This window comes from Triturus cristatus, chromosome 2_2 (genome assembly GCF_964204655.1).
Source record: "Triturus cristatus chromosome 2_2, aTriCri1.1, whole genome shotgun sequence".
In the NCBI taxonomy this organism is placed as follows: domain Eukaryota; kingdom Metazoa; phylum Chordata; class Amphibia; order Caudata; family Salamandridae; genus Triturus; species Triturus cristatus.
The window spans coordinates 812266702-812285907 of record NC_140582.1 but is presented as its reverse complement, the minus strand read 5'-3'; the positions used below and the strand labels follow the sequence as shown (position 1 = coordinate 812285907).

Below are 19206 nucleotides of genomic sequence, written 5' to 3'. Positions count from 1 at the left end.
ACTTCAGCTGCAATAGTTGCTTCTTGTTCAATTTCTTCATTTAACATTTGTACATAAATTGTGAAAGTACTGCATTCTATGGTATCTTTGCATGCATTAAAGGAATCTTCATAGCTTTGAAAATGTCCAAGTAATTCATCCTCTGAGCGCCATGGTTTAAACAACTGTAAAAGTGCTAAGTGATAAAATTCCTTCTTGTCAGTAGTGTCGCAACTCAGCTTCCTGTGATTAATCAAACTTCCTTTTGTTTGTTTTACCAAACATCCTTCCTCACCAATGACTTTATATTTTCCATTGTTGATGTCTTCTGTGGCATTCCGTTTATAAATGTAGTTCTGCAGCACTTCATAGAGACACATGTTCTCAAGATGATTTCTCTTTGGGTAATATGTGTCCAACATGTTTGTTCTTAAAATGTCTGTACTTTCAAGTTTGTACTCTGCTAAATATTCAATTTCTCAAATAGATTTCAGTACCCGATTTCGCATTCCTGCACGGCCTAAACTTACCCTAATTAACCTTCTGGATTTGGAGTACAGACTTGCAGATGATAACCTATCTGAGCATTCGTATGACCCAATTTCTCGATGCGATAACATCTTTAAACTGAAACTGTATAGCTTTTTACTGAGTCTTCTCTTGAGAAATCTCTTCCCACATTTCTTTCAATTCCGTTTTCTCAGATTTAGTGATGCAAGATGTGACATACCGAGCAACAGCAATAGAATTGTTAGCTACATACTGAATATCCATGTTAGCATTCCACATGGATAAAATGACTGGGTTGTAGTCATTCATATATTTTGACTCTTCTTTTCTTCTTAGGTTGTAGGTATTCTTAGGCGATTTTCTTGTAATAGTATGTCGCACAGATGACATATAACTGTTTACTCTTCCTTTTGAAAGAACAGGTCGTGGAAATCCAAATCGACATTTTGTGTAGAATTTATCTTTACTCTTGTACTTTCGTCGACAGTATTTTCCACACCGATGACTTTGGAAACGTAAAACTTGCTCTTTTAAATTGTTTTCTTCTGTGCTTTTAGGTATAGCACATGTTGCATATCCTTCAATGAAAGATAAAACTGCATCATCAGAATCTGTTCCAAATTTTGGGGCATCCTTGATCCACAACAGCATATGAATATGAGAAGCACCTCTTGCTTGGTACTCTTTTCTCCAAAAGAAATCCACAACTTCTCCAAGAGGTGGATTTTTTTTATTGCAGATGAAGGACATCATAGCCTCAAATCTATGATTGAAATATCTGCAAACATTAACCGGATCCAATGAGCACAATTCTCCTGCTGTCTTGTATTGGATGTTTTCAATATTTGAATTTGCCTCTCGAAGAAAATCCAGTAAATCATCCCAAGCGTACTCTGCACAGCTTAGGGTAAGGAACCATGTAGAAGTTCCTAAATTCCGTAACATACATTTCAATTCTCCATGGCGTCGGTACCAATATTCATTAGTCCCACGCTGACAAGCCATTAGATTAATCAATTGAGATTCCAAATGATCATCTCGCTGTTGCACTTTGTTTAGAAAATCCTTTGCAGACACATTATGTAGATGTACTCCAGTTTTCAAAATGTGATTTACTGCATAACATAGTGCTGATAAGTCACTTTCAAATAAAAGATGGAACAAATAAGGAATACTTTGACAATCTTGGATCTTCTGCATATAATCTTGTAGTCCGATACTCAGAAGCAGGAATCTGTACTGGACGTTCATCATATCGTCCACCTTTTCCTGTAGGAAACAGCTGGGGAAAACAACGAGCTTCCAAGCTCTCCTCCCAAACACTCACAGGAGTTCCTTTTGCTTTTTTCATCTGAAAGAGATCAATAGTGTTTCCCATAACTTCTTTAGAATGAAGAGGATGTATGCTGAAATGTTCATACATTTCTTCTTCTTTTGATTTATCCACTTTTTCAATCTGCCCAGTTGGTATTCCTGTGTCTGCTAGTAAATCGTATTCATCTTCATCCATATAAATTGATTCATACCATTTATTATTTCTTTTCAAATATAAATTTGCTCTTTGCACTTTTCGTACATCCACTAGCTCCTGCCAAATTTTCTTATTCTTTGTAGGTACACCATTAACCAGAATAACTAATGGTTCAGTTTCCAAACTATCTGCATCAATTGTTTCAATATTTTTTTTCAAATCTAATGGCAAATAGACAACTCTTCCTTTTAAACCTCTTTGTAAATCTGTAGGAGGGAATTTGCCTGTTTTGGGCTCCATACGAACTATAGTCTGAAACGGATGGACACATTGAATGAGTATAGACTCATACGTATTTAAATCACTAAGTTCTGCAGGAATATCAACCAATTCTAAATTATTATGTACAGCTCTAGCAGGCATTTTATTTTCTTCTAACTTGTTATAACAGTATTTACAAATACGCTGATCTTCACCCAAATCAAAACAATTTTCCAGAAATAAATATGTAGCAAAATCCTTCCACTTAGAATTATTTTCTTTTTCACTTTTTTTATAGAGATCAACATTCCTTGTTTGATTTTTATAATGGCTTTTCCGGCAACAAATACAAGTAATATTTGGTCTTTCATTAGAGATGATAGTAAATTTTGTCATTTGATCTTCAAATGTTTTACTAACAGTGGGTTCTACATTCTCTTCCACATTCTCTTCAATAACTGTGTCATTTCCTTCACTTTCTTGCTCTGGACCAAAGTAACAAAACTCAATATCCTCACAAACCTTCTTCACATCTGTTACAGATCCACGGAACAGAGCACTATTCAACTCATGTAACTTTAGTGCTGGACTTTTAGCAAAATACAATCTTCTCACAAACTTTCTCATTTCAGTATGGTGAACTGCCAGCATCCTAAAATGGTGAAAAACACTTTGACAAACTTTCCTAGAAAGACAAGCCAGAGAAGGTCCTTGCAAACCAGTATTCTCTCTCACTCTGCATGGATCTAGTCTTTGAAGCACCTTAATCTTCTGTTTAACACTTTTTTTTACTATATTCTCTTAGAAAGTCACAATTTATCAATAGATTCCTGTCGTACAGTACAAATACTACTACAATTCCAAGTGTACACTGGGGCTTTAGGACGTCTCCCCATAACCTCATCAGCTAACACTTCTTCCTCATTTCTTGGAACCATTTTCTCCTTTTCCATTACACAACCATCCTTAACTTCATATGCTCGACCACTGGTGTCAACTGCATGCAGCCAACTATTACTTTGAAGATAACTCTCTTCATTAAAAAATGGTTCAGTACTTGAAATATGCTTCCATTCTCCTAAGAAGACTTTACAAAAGTTTTTTTTTTCACTTCTCTTTTTCTTTTGCTTTTTGACTTCATTACATTCACTAATTTATCTAATATACGGATCCTGTTCAAAATTAAAATGAATAGTTTCCTTTTTAATTCCAAAGCCTTTTCAACAATTGATTCAATATGTTTCTTTTTCTTATACAATTTGGCTTTCTTCCTATATTTTTTCACATCCTTTAGCAAATTGAACATCACTCTTCTCTGAAACATTTTTCTACGAATGTTTTTAAAATATATTTTTCTTTTTAAGTCATTCTTTCTTACTTCTGTTTGTACATTAGCATTTAGTATATTCTGTCGATTGTCTTGTTTTTTTCTACTTGAAACACTATTTCCAGTGGATATATTTTTTACATTTTTTCTTTGCTTGATGATATTTTAAAAAAAAATCCTTAGTCTGCTTACCAGAAGGCTTTTTCTTTTTTCCAACATGAGGTTCTTGAACTAATTTTTGTTGTCCAGTTGTCTTCAAATATAGATGTTGTTGCTGTTCTTTTCTCTTTCTTGATTTTATAGGCATCTTTAATTTATTTCAGTCTTGTTCAGCAATACCTGAAAGAAACTAAAAAAAAAAACCTGTATGTAATTTATATATATATTACTATATTTTTTATGAGCTTTTCAAAACATATCATATGAGCTATCCCTTTCCTACGACTGCAAGTTTTACACAATAAAAGCTACACAAATTAAATCTCTGAAAACAATTCCTGTGTGCACACAGACTCATGGTGTGATTCTAGGCAGAAAACTATCTTTGATTGGCAATTTCAAAGCACATTTACCACTGTGGTTTTGCAAGTGATAATTACTGTAACAGTCTGACACATTTTCCTTATAGTTCAGTGAGGCAGAAAAGAGCACATGTCCTAACAGCTACTTGAGAGCATGAGCATGTGGAACCTGGGTGAGTGATTAGACTAGAGCAAAGGAAATGAGGCTTGGTGATGTTGAATGTGGTAGCGTTACACACTACTATCTGAAATACCACACAGTGCTGAATACTTAGCATGGGAGTGCAGGAGAAGCAACTGCCTGTGTGCTAAAAGTATGTTTCTGGACACTATGTTTTGTCAGGTGCAAGAGAGATCTGCATGGACGCTTGCAGAACTGCATGAAGACTGCACAGATGTATGTAAGAGTACATGTGGGGTAAGGGTTAATTGGAGTTTTGAACACGTAGGATCTACCTCACCCATTGCAGGAGTGTAAGGAAAATCTACCCTGTTGTTTTCAAATGTGTTAGCATTTGCCTCTCATTTGTGAGATATTGATTTGTGCTGAATGCTAGCCATCACAGTTCAAGAAAACAAGCTGCCCCTTTCCTACGAATGCAAGTCTTACAGAACCAGACCAACACGAATTAAATCTCTGACAACAATTCCTTTGTGCACACAGACTCATGGTGTGATTCTAGACAGAAAACAATATTCCTGGGTGATACCAGTACACTTTTACTTATGGTGAAGACATACTCCATAATATCTGACAAGTTCAAGGCAGTTAAATATCTTCCAAAACATAAAATGTAAAACACAACTTTAAAACAAGAATCTCATTTCCATTTTTTATATCAAAATGCACCACATACATCCCCTCTCAAATTCATAACTCACCTTTAAAAGTAGTTAGTTGAGAAAGAAATGTGGCACTCACACAGCAGATTATCAGAGCCAGAATCTCTGAACTGTACACCTCTCAGCAGAACCAGTAAATACCAATGGTTCCCTCTCTTTTTTCACACATATACATGTTAACTTCAAATCACAGTGCTTCCCACATTTTTTCAAATGGAAACACACATTTCTATTGGTTGCAAATTTCAACCCTTTCCAAATGATCCCTACCCCCAACATGACTTCTGCCTCCTACCATAGCAACAGGTCATGGAACACTGGTGTGAGCAGAGAGGTCAGAAGTTCAGCACACAATGTTTCTAATCCAAAGAGCAAGAGTGCTTGACTTTTCAAACCTAACAGCATATCCAAAGTAATCTTCTGCGGGAACACATTTTTCTGAACCAATACAAAACATGCTTTTAAAAATTTAAACATACAGCCTAGTTTTTAGTGTAGAATGGTCTGAAACAGCCAATGAGCTCTTTTTATTTTTTTAAAAAAAGTATATAAGCCTCCATTTTACAACTATCTTTCTTTTCATATTGCCATTCTACTGAAAGACACCTGAGTGCATCCAGATCTCCTTGAAAGATGTTCACAGTGTGGATTGTAGGTCATAGCTATGCCTTCTGGACTGAAAAGTATGCAGAAAAAAGACCTTGCTTTGCCAAATGTAGACATTAAATGGATTGGTCAGAGAGGGTTAAAGGGGCACCAATTAATGCCTTTGGGGAAATCATTTCTACATCTCCCACAGCCTAACCTTATAATTGTGCACTGTGGTGGAAATGACCTAGGCACTTTAACTGGGGTAGGTCTGGAAATCCTTGTTAAGGACACCTTTGTGCAATTGATGTCACTTTTTCCACAAACTACCTTTGTATATTCTAATATATGCCAAAGGCAAAAGTGGAACTGGTCTAACCAATATTGTCCGCAGATTGACAAAGCAAGAAAGCACGTCAATAAGTCTGTTTCTGCTTTCCTCAGAGACTATGGTATGGGTTCTATATACCACAACAACTTGCGTTACAACATGCAAGGCATTTATAGAGGAGACGGCGTTCATTTCACAGATGAAGGCAACAGAGTCTTCCTCTTGAACTTTAGACTCTGCATCGGTACTTACTTGTAGGTACAAAAAAACACTCAATGATCACAACGGCTCTTTTTAGAGCCAACCAACATCTAAACACTTAAACTTGTTTTTTTTAATCAGTTTTTTTTATTTATTCGCACAACCCCGCGATATTTGTTTTTAATTTTGTTTATTTTGAGACCTAAGAGGTCTTTCATGGTCCCCCTGAGAAGGCCTAGGGGGTCAGGGACTCTCTACCCTGCCCACTTTTCACGTTCTCCACTTGTGTTTTTAGCTCTCTTCTACCTCTAAAACTCAAAATGGCGGATGGGGGTGCGCGCACCCCGCGATTTTTTGAAAAAAAAATAAAATGTGTTTTTCACCCTTCAGGGTCCTTCAGGGGACCCCCTGACAAAGTCAAGGGGGTCAGGAACTCTCTACCCTGCCCCCTTTTCACTTTCTCCACCTTTCTTTTTCCCTGTCACACACACAACACACAAAATGGCGGCCGACACTTCCTGATTTCGACCGATTCGAATGTTGACTGTCATGAATCCACCAATCAGAATTACGCTCACGCACGTTAGGGTGTGCGCACCGTGCGCGGACGGTGCGCGCATATAGATATTTATGTGCTTTTAACTGCAATTTTCTCAGGAACTATTGAACAGATTGACTCCATATATGCAAAAGGCACATCCCTGACCTGAGGACTACCTCTGCCAAATTTCAAGTAATTCTGTTCAGCCGTTCGGGCTGTACCTTCGACTAAAGGTCCTATGGGAAAATGCGTTTTGGGACCCCCCTTTTTTCTCGGCCCCCGCTTGACGAATCCCCCCGAGACTTTCTGGGTATGAGCTGAGCGGAGCGCCTCATTAGTTTTGAAACTTTCGCGAGGATTCATCAACCGGCGCCAAAGTTATTCAAAATAGAATTTTGAGATTTCCTATGGAAACACGGTCCTAACTATAACTATCTACAGGCGACCGCCAGTAGATATATATATATATATATATATATAGTCATGAGGCACAATTTGCTGTACTTTCAGGGACATTGGGATCATGCGAGTCAGAGGGGACAGTATTGACAGCTGATTGAGTACCAACTTGAATCTGCAGTCTTCTCTTGTTGACCGCATAGTATCCTTCAATGGGAATCAACGAGTGAGTATTTCAAATCCCTGGGAAGGTGAACTCTTTTACATGATGCTGGCATTGAGGGAGGCATTTAGCCGAAACACGTCTGCCAGGTGTTGTAGAACTGCAATTCTATAAGAACGCTTGATGTGCCAAGATGGTGAAATAAACCTTGCCTGAAGGGTACTTGAGCTGTGTAAGACCCGTTTTAATTTTGGGGAGTGGGAGTTGGCTGGAAATGCCCCAGATCTCAAGGATGCCACTCCAACAAAGGGTGAGTCGGCTGAATCTTTATTTGCGGAATCGGAAAAACAACCTCAATTAATTGCTGTCCCTTACGCGTTTCGGTGCACCTGCACCTTAATCGTAGGGGAAGGGGTGTTGACAAAATCTGGAAAGTACTTCAACTGCTTTTCCCTATCTGGTATTCACTCTCCAGTGAGTGGGATGCCGGGAGTTGACGTGCAAATTATTCCCTTTCAGTAGGGTCCATATCGTAGTCAAAATGTTTTATAACCCCAGTTCATTTATAATATTCAAAGCCCTCCTGTTGCGGCAGGAAAAGAGATTACGCTGGTAATGAATGGAATTCTTTATTGAAGATAATACACAGAGGCCCACGAGAGACCAGAACAAATGCAACCGACTGTTGGAAGCACAAAATGGCTACTCGTGACCGCCTATCGTGACGTCACATAAATATCTCCGAGGAATGGGAGGGTACAAGCAGTGACGTGGTAGCAAACACAAAAGAAACACTACGCCATCACACGGCTGTACAGTACCTCGCTACTAACATAAATGTACATGTTCAACATCTCCCTTCCTTGACAAACAGATAACATAATGCCGTGTCACTCGACAATATAATCATCGTATTGTCTAGGCATTCTTATTTCTCTCCCTGATCTGTTAGAAGAACATGTTCGTGGGCGCACTACGATTTGCGTGTTGATGGAACCTTGACTTCTGCTACACGCATGCTGATCTAATGCACCCTTCCACTTCTTCCGACTCCTAACTTGATCCATGGTACCGGACGACTCACAGACTACACCATTATCCTCCCCATCATTATTGTTTCTTGCACCATCATTGATGGACCCGCCCAGCTTGCTCTCCATGCCGTACAAACCCTGGTCATCACCCATTGCGTCTTGCCACTCCAGAATGCTATCCTCGCATAGATCTTGCCCAAGTTTCCCTCTTATTATCTCCTCTTGGCCCTTTTTTAGCTTAACCACATGATCCTTACTCCACCATCCTTTGCCCTCTAAGCAGACTGCTCCCTTGGTTGCGTTCTGCACCCGTGTAGGGGGGCTAAACACGGACTCTCCTTTCACTACCTTGTATGGTTTCCTTACCAGCACCCAATCGCCTTGCTCTATTTCTTTCACCTTGGCTTTGTTCGCTGCATCCGCATACTTCTTAGCTTTTTCTTGTCTGGATATGATTCTCTCCCTGACATTTACTACCTCGTCTTGTACACCCTCTGTCTTTTCACTCACCTTGTACCATTTGTTGTACTTGGGCGTGAGTACACTGTTACAACTCCTCCTCCTCATCAGAAAAAATGGTGTGTGACCCGTGACCTCGTGGGGAGTATTATGGTACGTGCACATTTTCTCACTAATGAATTCCTTCACATTTAGATTAGACTCAATAGCAAGCTGAACACCCTCCTTAATGAACCGGTTCATCCTTTCCACCTGTCCATTGCTCTTGGGACTATACAACGGTGTTTTCTCTTGTTTTATCCCCAATTTTGTGAAGAAGTCAGTCATTTGTTTAGACACGAGTTGTGTCCCATTGTCCGACACTATGACCTTCGGCTGACCTTTCAGTGCGAAAATCTTTTGTAAAACCAGGATCACTCGCTCTGTGGTGACTGCACGGACAAACTTATAGTGCACCCACTTGGAAAAATAATCGGTCAATACAATAAGGTACCTGCACTCCTCTGGTAGCAAAGTGAATGGTCCTGCAAAGTCTATAGCCACCTTTGTCCAGGGGCCTATCGGTATTTCCACCAACTGAAGCTCACCTTTTTTCAATTTCCAGTGCTTATCAGCTTTCAAACACTGTTCGCATCTGTCTATGTACTTGCACACCTCATCGCTCATTCCTGGCCACCAGTAATACATTTTCAAAAGATTTTTCGTAGCGTTGCTACATGGGTGACCTTTGTGAGCTATAGTGATCAATTTCTCTCTCAGCCTCGCCGGAGGTATGAATAGATCATGTCGCTTCAAAAATCCATTTTCAATCGTCAGCTCCTTGCTCACTTGTTGGAAGCTTTTCAGCTCGTGTTGTAGGTTCTTAATAGGGGGCCATTTGGACGTCAGATGAGCCATCACTTTCTGAATAGTGTTGTCTTCTGTTACACTTTAACCATTCTTCTTCTGTAATTGATCCATTACACATCACCGTGGCATCCACCAATGCCACCACGCATTCAGTGTCATCAAGGGAAGTGTCATCTTGATCACCCACAGGCAGGCGTGACAGGCAATCTGCCCTGCTGTTCAGACCTCCTTTTATGTGTCTTATCGTAAAGTGGTATTCCTGTAGCTTGGACAACAATCGTATCAGCCGCGAACTCGCCTTCCCGTTACCACGGCCTTCTCCGTCCATCATGTACACCAATGGCTTGTGGTCTGTAACAATCTGAAATACCTTTCCCCACAAGTAGTTCTTCAGTTTTTCCACAGCCCAGACACATGCAAGCGTCTCGCGTTCAATAGTACTGTAGCTTTTCTCTGCCTCGCTCAGCCTTCGAGATATGAAAGCAATGGTATTCTCACTCTGCCCTTGCAGCTGGCAGAAGACAGCTCCTATACCCTTTGCGCTCGCATCAACAGTTACCACGTTTCTCAGGTCCGGATGGTATGGTTTCAGCGCTGGAGCCCCAGCAATGGCATCCTTAACGGATTCAAACGCAAAGTCTTTCTCACCTGACCATGCGTACTTCTCGTTTTTGCGCAACAATTTCCTCAAGGGCTCCACCTTGTTCGCGTACCCTTGAATGAACTTCGAGTAGTATTCACTTAGCCCGAAGAAGGATTTCAGGGCTTCCTTATCTTCCGGTCGAGGCGCATTCCTGATTGCGTTAACCAGGTCGTCCTTCAGCGCTATTCCCTCCGAAGTCAAGACGTGACCCAAATACTCAACTTTGGTCTCCATGAACTTACACTTATCTTTGGATACTGTCATCCCCTTGTCTCCCAGAACTTCCAACACCTTGCTCAGATGTTCCTGGTGCTCCGCCGTACTCCATGTTTGAATCAAAATGTCGTCCTGGCACGCCTCGACGCCCTTCATACCTCCAAACAACAAGTCCATCAGCTTCTGAAAAACCCCTGATGCCGAGGCGAGCCCGAATGGCAGCCTGACATACCTGTAAGCTCCGAACGGGGTTATGAACGTGGTTAACTTCTTGGACTGCTCGGACAAGCACACCTGGTGGTATGCCGATTTCAAATCAATCAACGTAAAGTATCTGGACCCCGAGGTAGACAACAATTTCCTGTATGTTGGGAAGCGGATGGCAATTAACCAGTATGTTCTTATTCAAAGATCTAAGGTCTACACGCAGCCTTATATCTCCAGTCTTCTTCTTTTTTGACACAACTATGGCCAACACCCATTCCGAAGCGTCCGCTTCTTCAATAACGCCTTCGGATTTGAGGTTGTCCAAAAAAAATTTCAGCTCAGCCCTTACTGACAATGGTACGGTACGCACCTTATGTTTCACTGGTACTGACCCTCCTTTTAACTTTATTTCGTGCACAAAGCCTTTCACACAACCAACCTCATTCTTAAACACATTGGTAAAAGAGTGCAAAACCTTTTCTACGTCTTCTTGTTGTCTCTCAGTGTGCACATAGTTCACCCACTCGTCTCTCAACACTATTGGGTCGGCAGCTCCCAGAACAAAAATTACTCCTAATTTTGCTAGATCTTTCCAGCCCACCAGATTCCTACCTTTTACCGCCACATATATTTTGGTGTCGATTGTCCTCCCTTTGAAGGTGAGTGTATCACAGAAATAACCCCTCATATCAATGTCCTGGTCCCCAAACGCTTTCGGGTTGACATCAGTCGAACATAACTTTACAGAGGGCCAACGTTCTTCGAACACTGTGTCAGACACCAAGGTTATGGCAGAACCTGAATCTGCCGTGAATGGCAACTCTACCGCCCCAATCAGTACAGAACCTATGGGACCCTTTATGTGACCGTCTGCCATATCTATAGACAAAACAATGTTTTCACCTTGATCTTGATCACAATCACTCAAAGCACTTATCCTCACATTCCCCACCGATTTCCTCGTTTTACATAAGGCGGAATAGTGACCCATTTTCTTACATTTCATACATTTTTTACTCAGTGCGGGACATGTTTTGCAATCTGCCAGATGGTCCTGCGAACCACACCTGAAACAACTCAAGGCTTTCCCTCCTGCTTTTTTATCACTCCAATTTCTTTCAGACTGCTTAGGCTCATATTTTTTCTTGTCCTGCAAATAAAATACATTAGAGGTATTGCTAGTACTAGCTAATTCTTTCATAGATAGTAGTGAACGCTCGATGCCCTTCGCTATATCCACTACCTCCTGCAGTGTGGGATTTCGACATGCCAATAATCGTTTCTGGACAGTTTTCGAATAGCAGTAAAACACCACTTGGTCCCTTATGTATGTGTCCGCCATGTCCTCAAATTCACAGTCTTTCGACAAGACACGCAAACATGCTATATACTCTTCAATTGTCTCTCCCTCTTCCTGCCGACGCAAAGCAAATTTGTGCCTTCCAACCATGATATTGCTTTCTTCCGCGAACTGTTTTTCCAGCCTTTTGATTGCCTCCTGGTACTCGGTCAGAGGAATGAACACCCCTGGCGGACTTTCATACTCTGGAAGACTGTCAAATATCTCCTGACCCGCCTTCCGCATCATACTTTTTCCCATCAATTGACACAATATAATTTTCGAAGGCCCTCAGCCAACTCTTCCATTTCATACTCGGCCTGCCTGGCTCCTCAAAGAAAAGAGGCGGTACACAAATGTTATTACTCTGAGCCATAGTGCCGTAACACCCTTGCGGCGCCCCTTAGGCGTGTGTGTAGAGCGGAAAAGCACTCCGTCCTTCAACACACTCAATGTATGACAGTTTATCAACCAAGCAGGCAGTCTAGCGAGGCTTCTTTATGGGCTGTATAGGTGGAAGCAAGAGCACTATGTCCAACAGCACGTATCACGAGCAAACCACTCAGGCATTAAACGCAGGGCAGGAAAGCTGCACACCTCTATTCACCAGATTGAGATGACGCTAATCCGCTCGGCACCATGTAGGCACCTGCGCGTGGCTCTGTGCGCTGTTACCTGGTGTGCACGCGTTATGTATCGCACATGTGCAGCACGTATTCTCCGGTAGAGCAACCTCATTCAAGCAGACATGGCATCCGGTGCGCCCCAGCGTGCGAGAGGTGCGGCAGGGAAGCTTGGGACTAGCCGAACCGGCGATGACTGAATCCGATTCCGACACTTCAGAGCCAGAGCCGACCACGTGCTCCTCCTGGCAAGCAGTCCGCCGACCGGCGGGGTTCCCGCACTTCGGCAGCGATGCACTTGGTTGAAGGCGAGGGGCACCCCTTCAATTGCGGAGGCGCTGCAGTGCCGAAAGTAGCGCCCGCCTGTCCACGATGCTTCCCGCTCCGTCACCGGCTTAAAGACGACGGTCCACCACCGCCGTACACAGCCGTTTCCCTCTCGTGGGCCCCGTGCAGCAACCAAACCCTCGTTGCCAGTTGTTGCGGCAGGAAAAGAGATTACGCTGGTAATGAATGGAATTCTTTATTGAAGATAATACACAGAGGCCCACGAGAGACCAGAACAAATGCAACCAACTGTTGGAAGCACAAAATGGCTACTCGTGACCACCTATCGTGACGTCACATAAATATCTCCGAGGAATGGGAGGGTACAAGCAGTGACGTGGTAGCAAACACAAAAGAAACACTACGCCAACACACGGCTGTACAGTACCTCGCTACTAACATAATTGTACATGTTCAACACCTCCGGTGGACATCAGCGCTGTTTTCACGATTCCAAAATGAAACCCTTCGTGCTGGCAGGCTCCAACGATTTACAGCCTCTAGTCCTGTTCACAGTCCCAGGCGGTGCATCGTATATTTTGTATGTATGTATTCGGCTGCTTAGAAGCCTTTGTCTTTCCAAGACAAAGACGAGCAAGCCACTATATCTCATGTCCTCACAGGATCCTGCATAAATTACTGTTTTAGGCATTTCTAGGTGTACATGAGAAGCTCGTATGTAGGCTTCACTTAATTCAGAATTGCATTGCTTAACTGTGGCAGACCTGGTTAGTTTCAAGCATATCTGCTCCGTATCTCCTCTTTAAACTAAATCATGGACTTAATTGGAAACCAAATTCATATTCCTGCCCTGGACGAAGTCCTCTACACTGGACTGATATTTCTGGGTATTTTCCTGGCTATGATTTGCAGTCTGTAAATTTCACATGTCTTCAATTGTTCAAGAGTGACACGGATAGGGCCAAAGCCTCAGCCACATTGAGCCCCAAGAATGTTATCGAGACAGTCCTCTGATATCCTTTTCAAGAAGAGGTCAACGACTCATCACTTCGCTCTGAGTTTCAGAGCCTACTGCTGTCAGGACCTTTATTCTCATTACGTTTAGGCATTCTATAGGTGGCTTTGGGATTTGCTGAGGAGTCTAATCCTTCCTCCCGTCCACCATATGAAATGGGAGAGGACCAGTCACCTTCCATAATGGAATTGGAGGATTAGCGTAAGAGCAAGCATTGTACTGGACAGAGATTGAAGCAACACGGGAAGGGACTGGAGAGCACATTCCACTATACAAGTGATGAAGGTGCAAGGGCTGAGGTGGACTAGAGAGACTGTCCTGGGTTTATGGTTGAAGGCAGCACGGCTGTGACACAAGTGGGCATACAGGGCTACACAGGGCATGCTAAAATATATTCAGTGATCAAAAGATCTAGGGGTCTGGCAGTGTACATCACCACCCTATTGTAAGTTGTGCCAATGAAGTGATCAAGTATGCCTTTGATAGACAGACTGACCATTAACTGGTATGTCAGTTAGGACCTGTAGAAATCCTTCACTTTTACTTCACCCTTATGCTAGGAAATGGTGCCCATCGGTGTGTGGTTTTCTTTACTTTGTCCAGCTGAGGGGATATCAACTATTGGGAGTAAACATCCTTTGTGTCACCTCTAACAATGTGGCTTTAGGTTTAGGATACTGTCCCATAAAGTACAGCAACTGTTCTTCCCCAAACCTGTCAGTCGTTCACTTGTAACGCACTCCCTGTGTGCGTTTGATGGGCTCTGGATGCCTCCAGTTCAGCTAGACCCTCAGAGCAGAGATTAGAGCCCTTTCCTTAATGCTGGTCTGTCCCCTGCTGGAGCAGATAACACTCTGGTCTTCTGCTCGAGACTCTTCACTACAGGCCTTACCTGCCTCTTGTATGCAGCCGAGCTCCTGGAATCCATTCCTTGGGAGCAGACTATTGTGCAACACTCCAATTAAAAATCTCGGCTGTAGTAACCATAGCTACCACTTACGTCAGGGAAGCTATTTTCCAGACTAACCTTTGACAGATCCAGGTGGTGCTGCAAGAAAGGTAATTGCGAGTCCTGGTTTAACCACTAATCCCCTCTGCAATTGTGAGTGTGTGACTGACCGGTAGAAGACCGAATGCAGAGATCAAACCTCACAGAGCTTTCAGTGGAAGTGAATTTGAAGATTATGGTCCAAGAGGGATAGTGCGGCTTCCACATTGTATAGGAGAACTGCTAGGCCAGTGTACTATTTTGAAAATGGGGACATTTGTCCTCCATATGGGTCATGTTTGGCCATGAAGAAGGTTGTCACAAGGCATAAGCCTGGAGTACAGCCCCAGTAGGAAGCTGTGCCGACTCTGGACTACATGGCTGATGCGTGTTCATTGCTCACTATTACCTTGAGAATGAACTGATGTAAACGTCAAATGTTAACAAACCAGGACGGTGCAGTTTGTGTTTATTGTGCTTCAGCATTTGTATAATCTGGTTACTGGACAGGGTGCGCTCCGTTTAGGGTTCCTACTCCGTACGCTTCTTCATTGGCATTTGAATGAGGTACTGTGACACCTTGCTACTGATCTTGACATCACTGGAGCTTACTCTGATTTGACAAAACAAGAAGGTGTATGTGCAGATGGGGTACCTACTGTGACGAAAACATAAATGAAGCATTAACTGCAAAGTACAGAATGGCGCTGTTGGTAATAACCACATACAATATCTGGTCAATCTTTGCATCCGTGTGAGGCAGGTGGAGAGCCATGATAAGCTCTTATCTGAAGTATGCATAATCAGCCTAGGTAGTGGCAAGGGTGCAAGATACCATGTGAGCACCGTTTTCAATTCCACAAATACCTCCATTTGTATGATTTGTTACTTTAACCCCAACAGCATTGTTGTGGATGCGTGTTCTCAATCACTGCTACCAGATGGCTTGGTATTGAAAAGGTTTATGTGTAAGAGTGGGGGTTGTGCTTTATGCATCATGTAGTAACCATCAAGTAGACTGTTACATCCCCTGGTGAGTTTGGTTTCAGTCCTTTTTCTGAGCCCTTAGTTTGTGCACCAGCTTTTGAGAGCCCCTGAAAATGGTACCGACCAAGTGCTTGTGTAGCTCAGCAAAGCAATTCATCAAGAAGTGTTTTGTAACAACAAGTCTAACCGAAAGTTGGAACTTTGTGTTTCACTCACATAAGTCCTTGCAAGGTTACCACATTCTAAGTTGGATGTGGCTATTTGTCTCAAATAAATCAGTGCTGTTTTTTTGTGTGGGGGAGGGGGGGGCAAGTTAGTTACCACAGGTTGCTTCTGTTGTGAGATTTTAAATTGCCATCTATTCTGGCAACCAATCCAAAATGGAATTTTCATGGGCATCCAGACTTGAATGTACTTATCTGTGCAGCCACACTTAACCCACTATCTTGTGCTTAAAGGCCAGTGAACATCAATTATATTCTTCACTATCCGGGAACAGTGCAGTACCTCAGTAGGGATTTGGAACCAACAAGTGTTTCAGTCATAGGAGATACCCCATAACTTGTACAGTTTACACTCCTGGTTAAAGTTTTCAATTATCAACAAGCTCAGCTTCTGATAAATTATAATTACTCTTGGTTCTTAACGATTTATTTTTAATTATATTTCCCACTGCTTCAGTCTTGATTTAATTCCATTGCTAACCCACTAATGCGAACGTGGCCTCGTGAAAGGCAGAGTGTAAGTGCTTCTATGCCATGTACCAAGCTTCACGGGCTTCTGAAAATCAGCTGTTCACAATCTTGGATAAGGAAAATTGCTCCTACCCTTTGTTCTCTTATTTTGATACATTGCCGAACTCTATTCTAACTCTGAAATATATGACAAGGATTCAAGATTTGACATACGACTTTAATGCATGTAATAAAAGCGGCTTTTTATCAACCTGGTACGAATCCACGATCGTGCCAATTTTTAAAAAGGGAGATAGGATGAATCCGGCTTGCTATCGCCCGATTTCGTTGTTGGATTCTACAGCTAAGATCATTGGGCGGGTTTTATTAGATAGAATGCAGGCCTGGGCTGAAGAACAAGATGTTATTAGTGATTTACAATATGGGTTTTGCAAGGGTCTGGGTACAGTTGAGCAGGGTTTAAACCTGCATATCTTATTGGATCAGTATACAAGGGCAAAAAAGGGCAGACTATTTATGACTTTTGTGGATTTAACGGCAGCTTTCGACTGCGTCATCCACGATAAGCTGTGGTCGATTTTAGAAGGATTAGGCGTGGATCTCTTAATAATTGCATTTTTAAGGGAGCTTTATTCTGGGGCTAAGGCTAAGGTCAGATATGGGAAAGGTGAAGAATGCACGAGCCACTTTAGAATTGGAAGAGGGGTGCGGCAAGGCTGCGTCCTTGCCCCATTTCTCTTCACATTGTATATAAATAATTAAGAATCCATTTTAGTTAAAGAGTGCAGGGATTTACCGAAGGCGGCCAAGCGACATATCCCTGCACTCTTGTATGCAGATGATGCTGTTTTAATGGCCCGTACACCACTCGGACTCCAAAGGGTTGTCAACTCATTCTCCAGCTTTATGTCCAATTTGGGACTTACAATAAACTGCTCCAAAACATATACAATGAATTGTGGGGTTGGGACGAACAAGAGGGTTAAAACTCTGTACATTGATGGAAGACTGATAGAGAGCACTAAAATATTTTCATACTTAGGGATATTATTTCATAGGACAGGATCATGGTCGGAGGCGGTTAAAACCAGACGCCTGTTTGTTAAGGCGCTAATGGCTCTATCAAACGTTTGTCGTAAAGTAGGAAAGCGCCCCCCGGCAGAACTTCTACACATTTATAAGGCCAAATGTGTGTCTATAGTTACTTACGGAGCTGGCATATGGGGCTATGCAGACATAACCACCCTGCAGATTGCGGAAAACATTTTTCTTAAGTTTCTCCTGGCCCTACCACAAAGTACTTCAAATTATACTTGCCACCTGGAACTAGGCATTCCATATTTGGAAGACACTATTAAGACTCAACCTGTCCTTCTTTGGCACATAATTTGGTTGTCAGATGAAACTGGTTTTAACCGCTATATATTGGCAGATGAACTGAAGTCTGATGGTGTCAAACTTATCAGATGGCTGGAGTATGTGAAAATGTTCCTCACAAAAAAAGGACACCCGGAATATTTCACAGAGCCTTCTTCGATGTGCAGTGTATCTAGGAAAGATCTTAAAGCCAGTTGTATGGGTCTTCTGGGCGAAATTAGAGCCGTCACTGAAATGAAAAAACCCATGGCACACCCCACTACCTAACTCTGCTGACTCCAACAATTCAGCCGTACATATTTCTAATAGATCGTGACTTTGACCGTTTTTTGTTGCCTCGTTTTAGATTGAATATTTTATTTAGATCCCAAAGATTTCCTGTAGTGAACGACTGGTCTAGAGATCTGTGTAAGTGTCCGTGCGATGACGTCTCACCACAATCAACTATCCACATCATGTTTTTCTGTAATTATTACGATGCATTAAGAAAGAGATGGATCGTACCTGTTCTAAAGAATTTTGGCCTTAAACGTTGCCGACAAGCTTTTTTAGCATTGCAATTTTTAGAAAATGAATTTATTATTGCATCTGTTACTGCGTTTCTTAAAAATGTTTTTAGATGTCGGAGATCCATGATAATGTGATATGTAAATATGTATTTTGCTGGCCAAGAAATTATTGTTTTAACTTGTATTTTACTGTGCTTTTATGTTTATTGCTCACTATAACCGAATAAAGATATTTGACTGACTGACATACGACTTTGTAATATCCTTATGCTTGTTGTTTTATTATTGCAATCTCGCCTCTTGTTTGCAGGATCTTGGATTAAAGCTTTTCAGAATAAGCGATTATCAGGAATGTGTAGAAAAATATCAGAATGGGAATCTGTAGCTGGGCAAAGGCCGGGATGTGCCTGTGGTGACCCTACAGACTGTGCAACATAGTTATCTCAAGCAGTTGCTGACCACAGGCAGTGGCCACTGAAGCCTCAAAGTCCTTTGGTTTGCTCCTGGAGCGGTTGGAGTGAAGTCGTCTGGAGGGAAGGAGGCTGCTTCTATACTGGGGTTTTATAGCAAAGGAGAATGGGTAGTACAAGCCCTATATTGATTACCGTGAATAAAACTCCATCACACATTCGAACGTTCGATCCTCTCATCGCTGTTTTATTGAAGTTATCCAAGATTTCTTTGGGGATGGGAGGAGAGCTAAAACCTTGTTTGAATAAGAAAGCATCCATACCATGTATTGAATTGTTTCTCCCACTCATCTTCCTATGAATGTTTGGTGTCGCTGTGCCCCAATGCCTTTCAGCATTTTGTGAACAAGATTTTGAGAAAGTTTTAGAAAA

The 19206-nt window shown here is 42.0% G+C and overlaps 1 protein-coding gene across 1 annotated transcript in view; it reads left to right on the top strand.

Annotated features, from left to right (window-relative positions):
* Positions 1 to 19002, top strand: part of ZAR1 (zygote arrest 1) — a 240311-nt gene extending 221309 nt beyond the window's left edge. Inside the window, exon 4 of the mRNA XM_085642138.1 lies at positions 18675 to 19002. Coding sequence (XP_085498264.1) covers positions 18675 to 18749 — 75 coding nt within the window. The 3' untranslated portion in view covers positions 18750 to 19002. The remainder of the gene's footprint in view (positions 1 to 18674) is intronic.
* Positions 19003 to 19206: the final 204 nt, after the last annotated feature.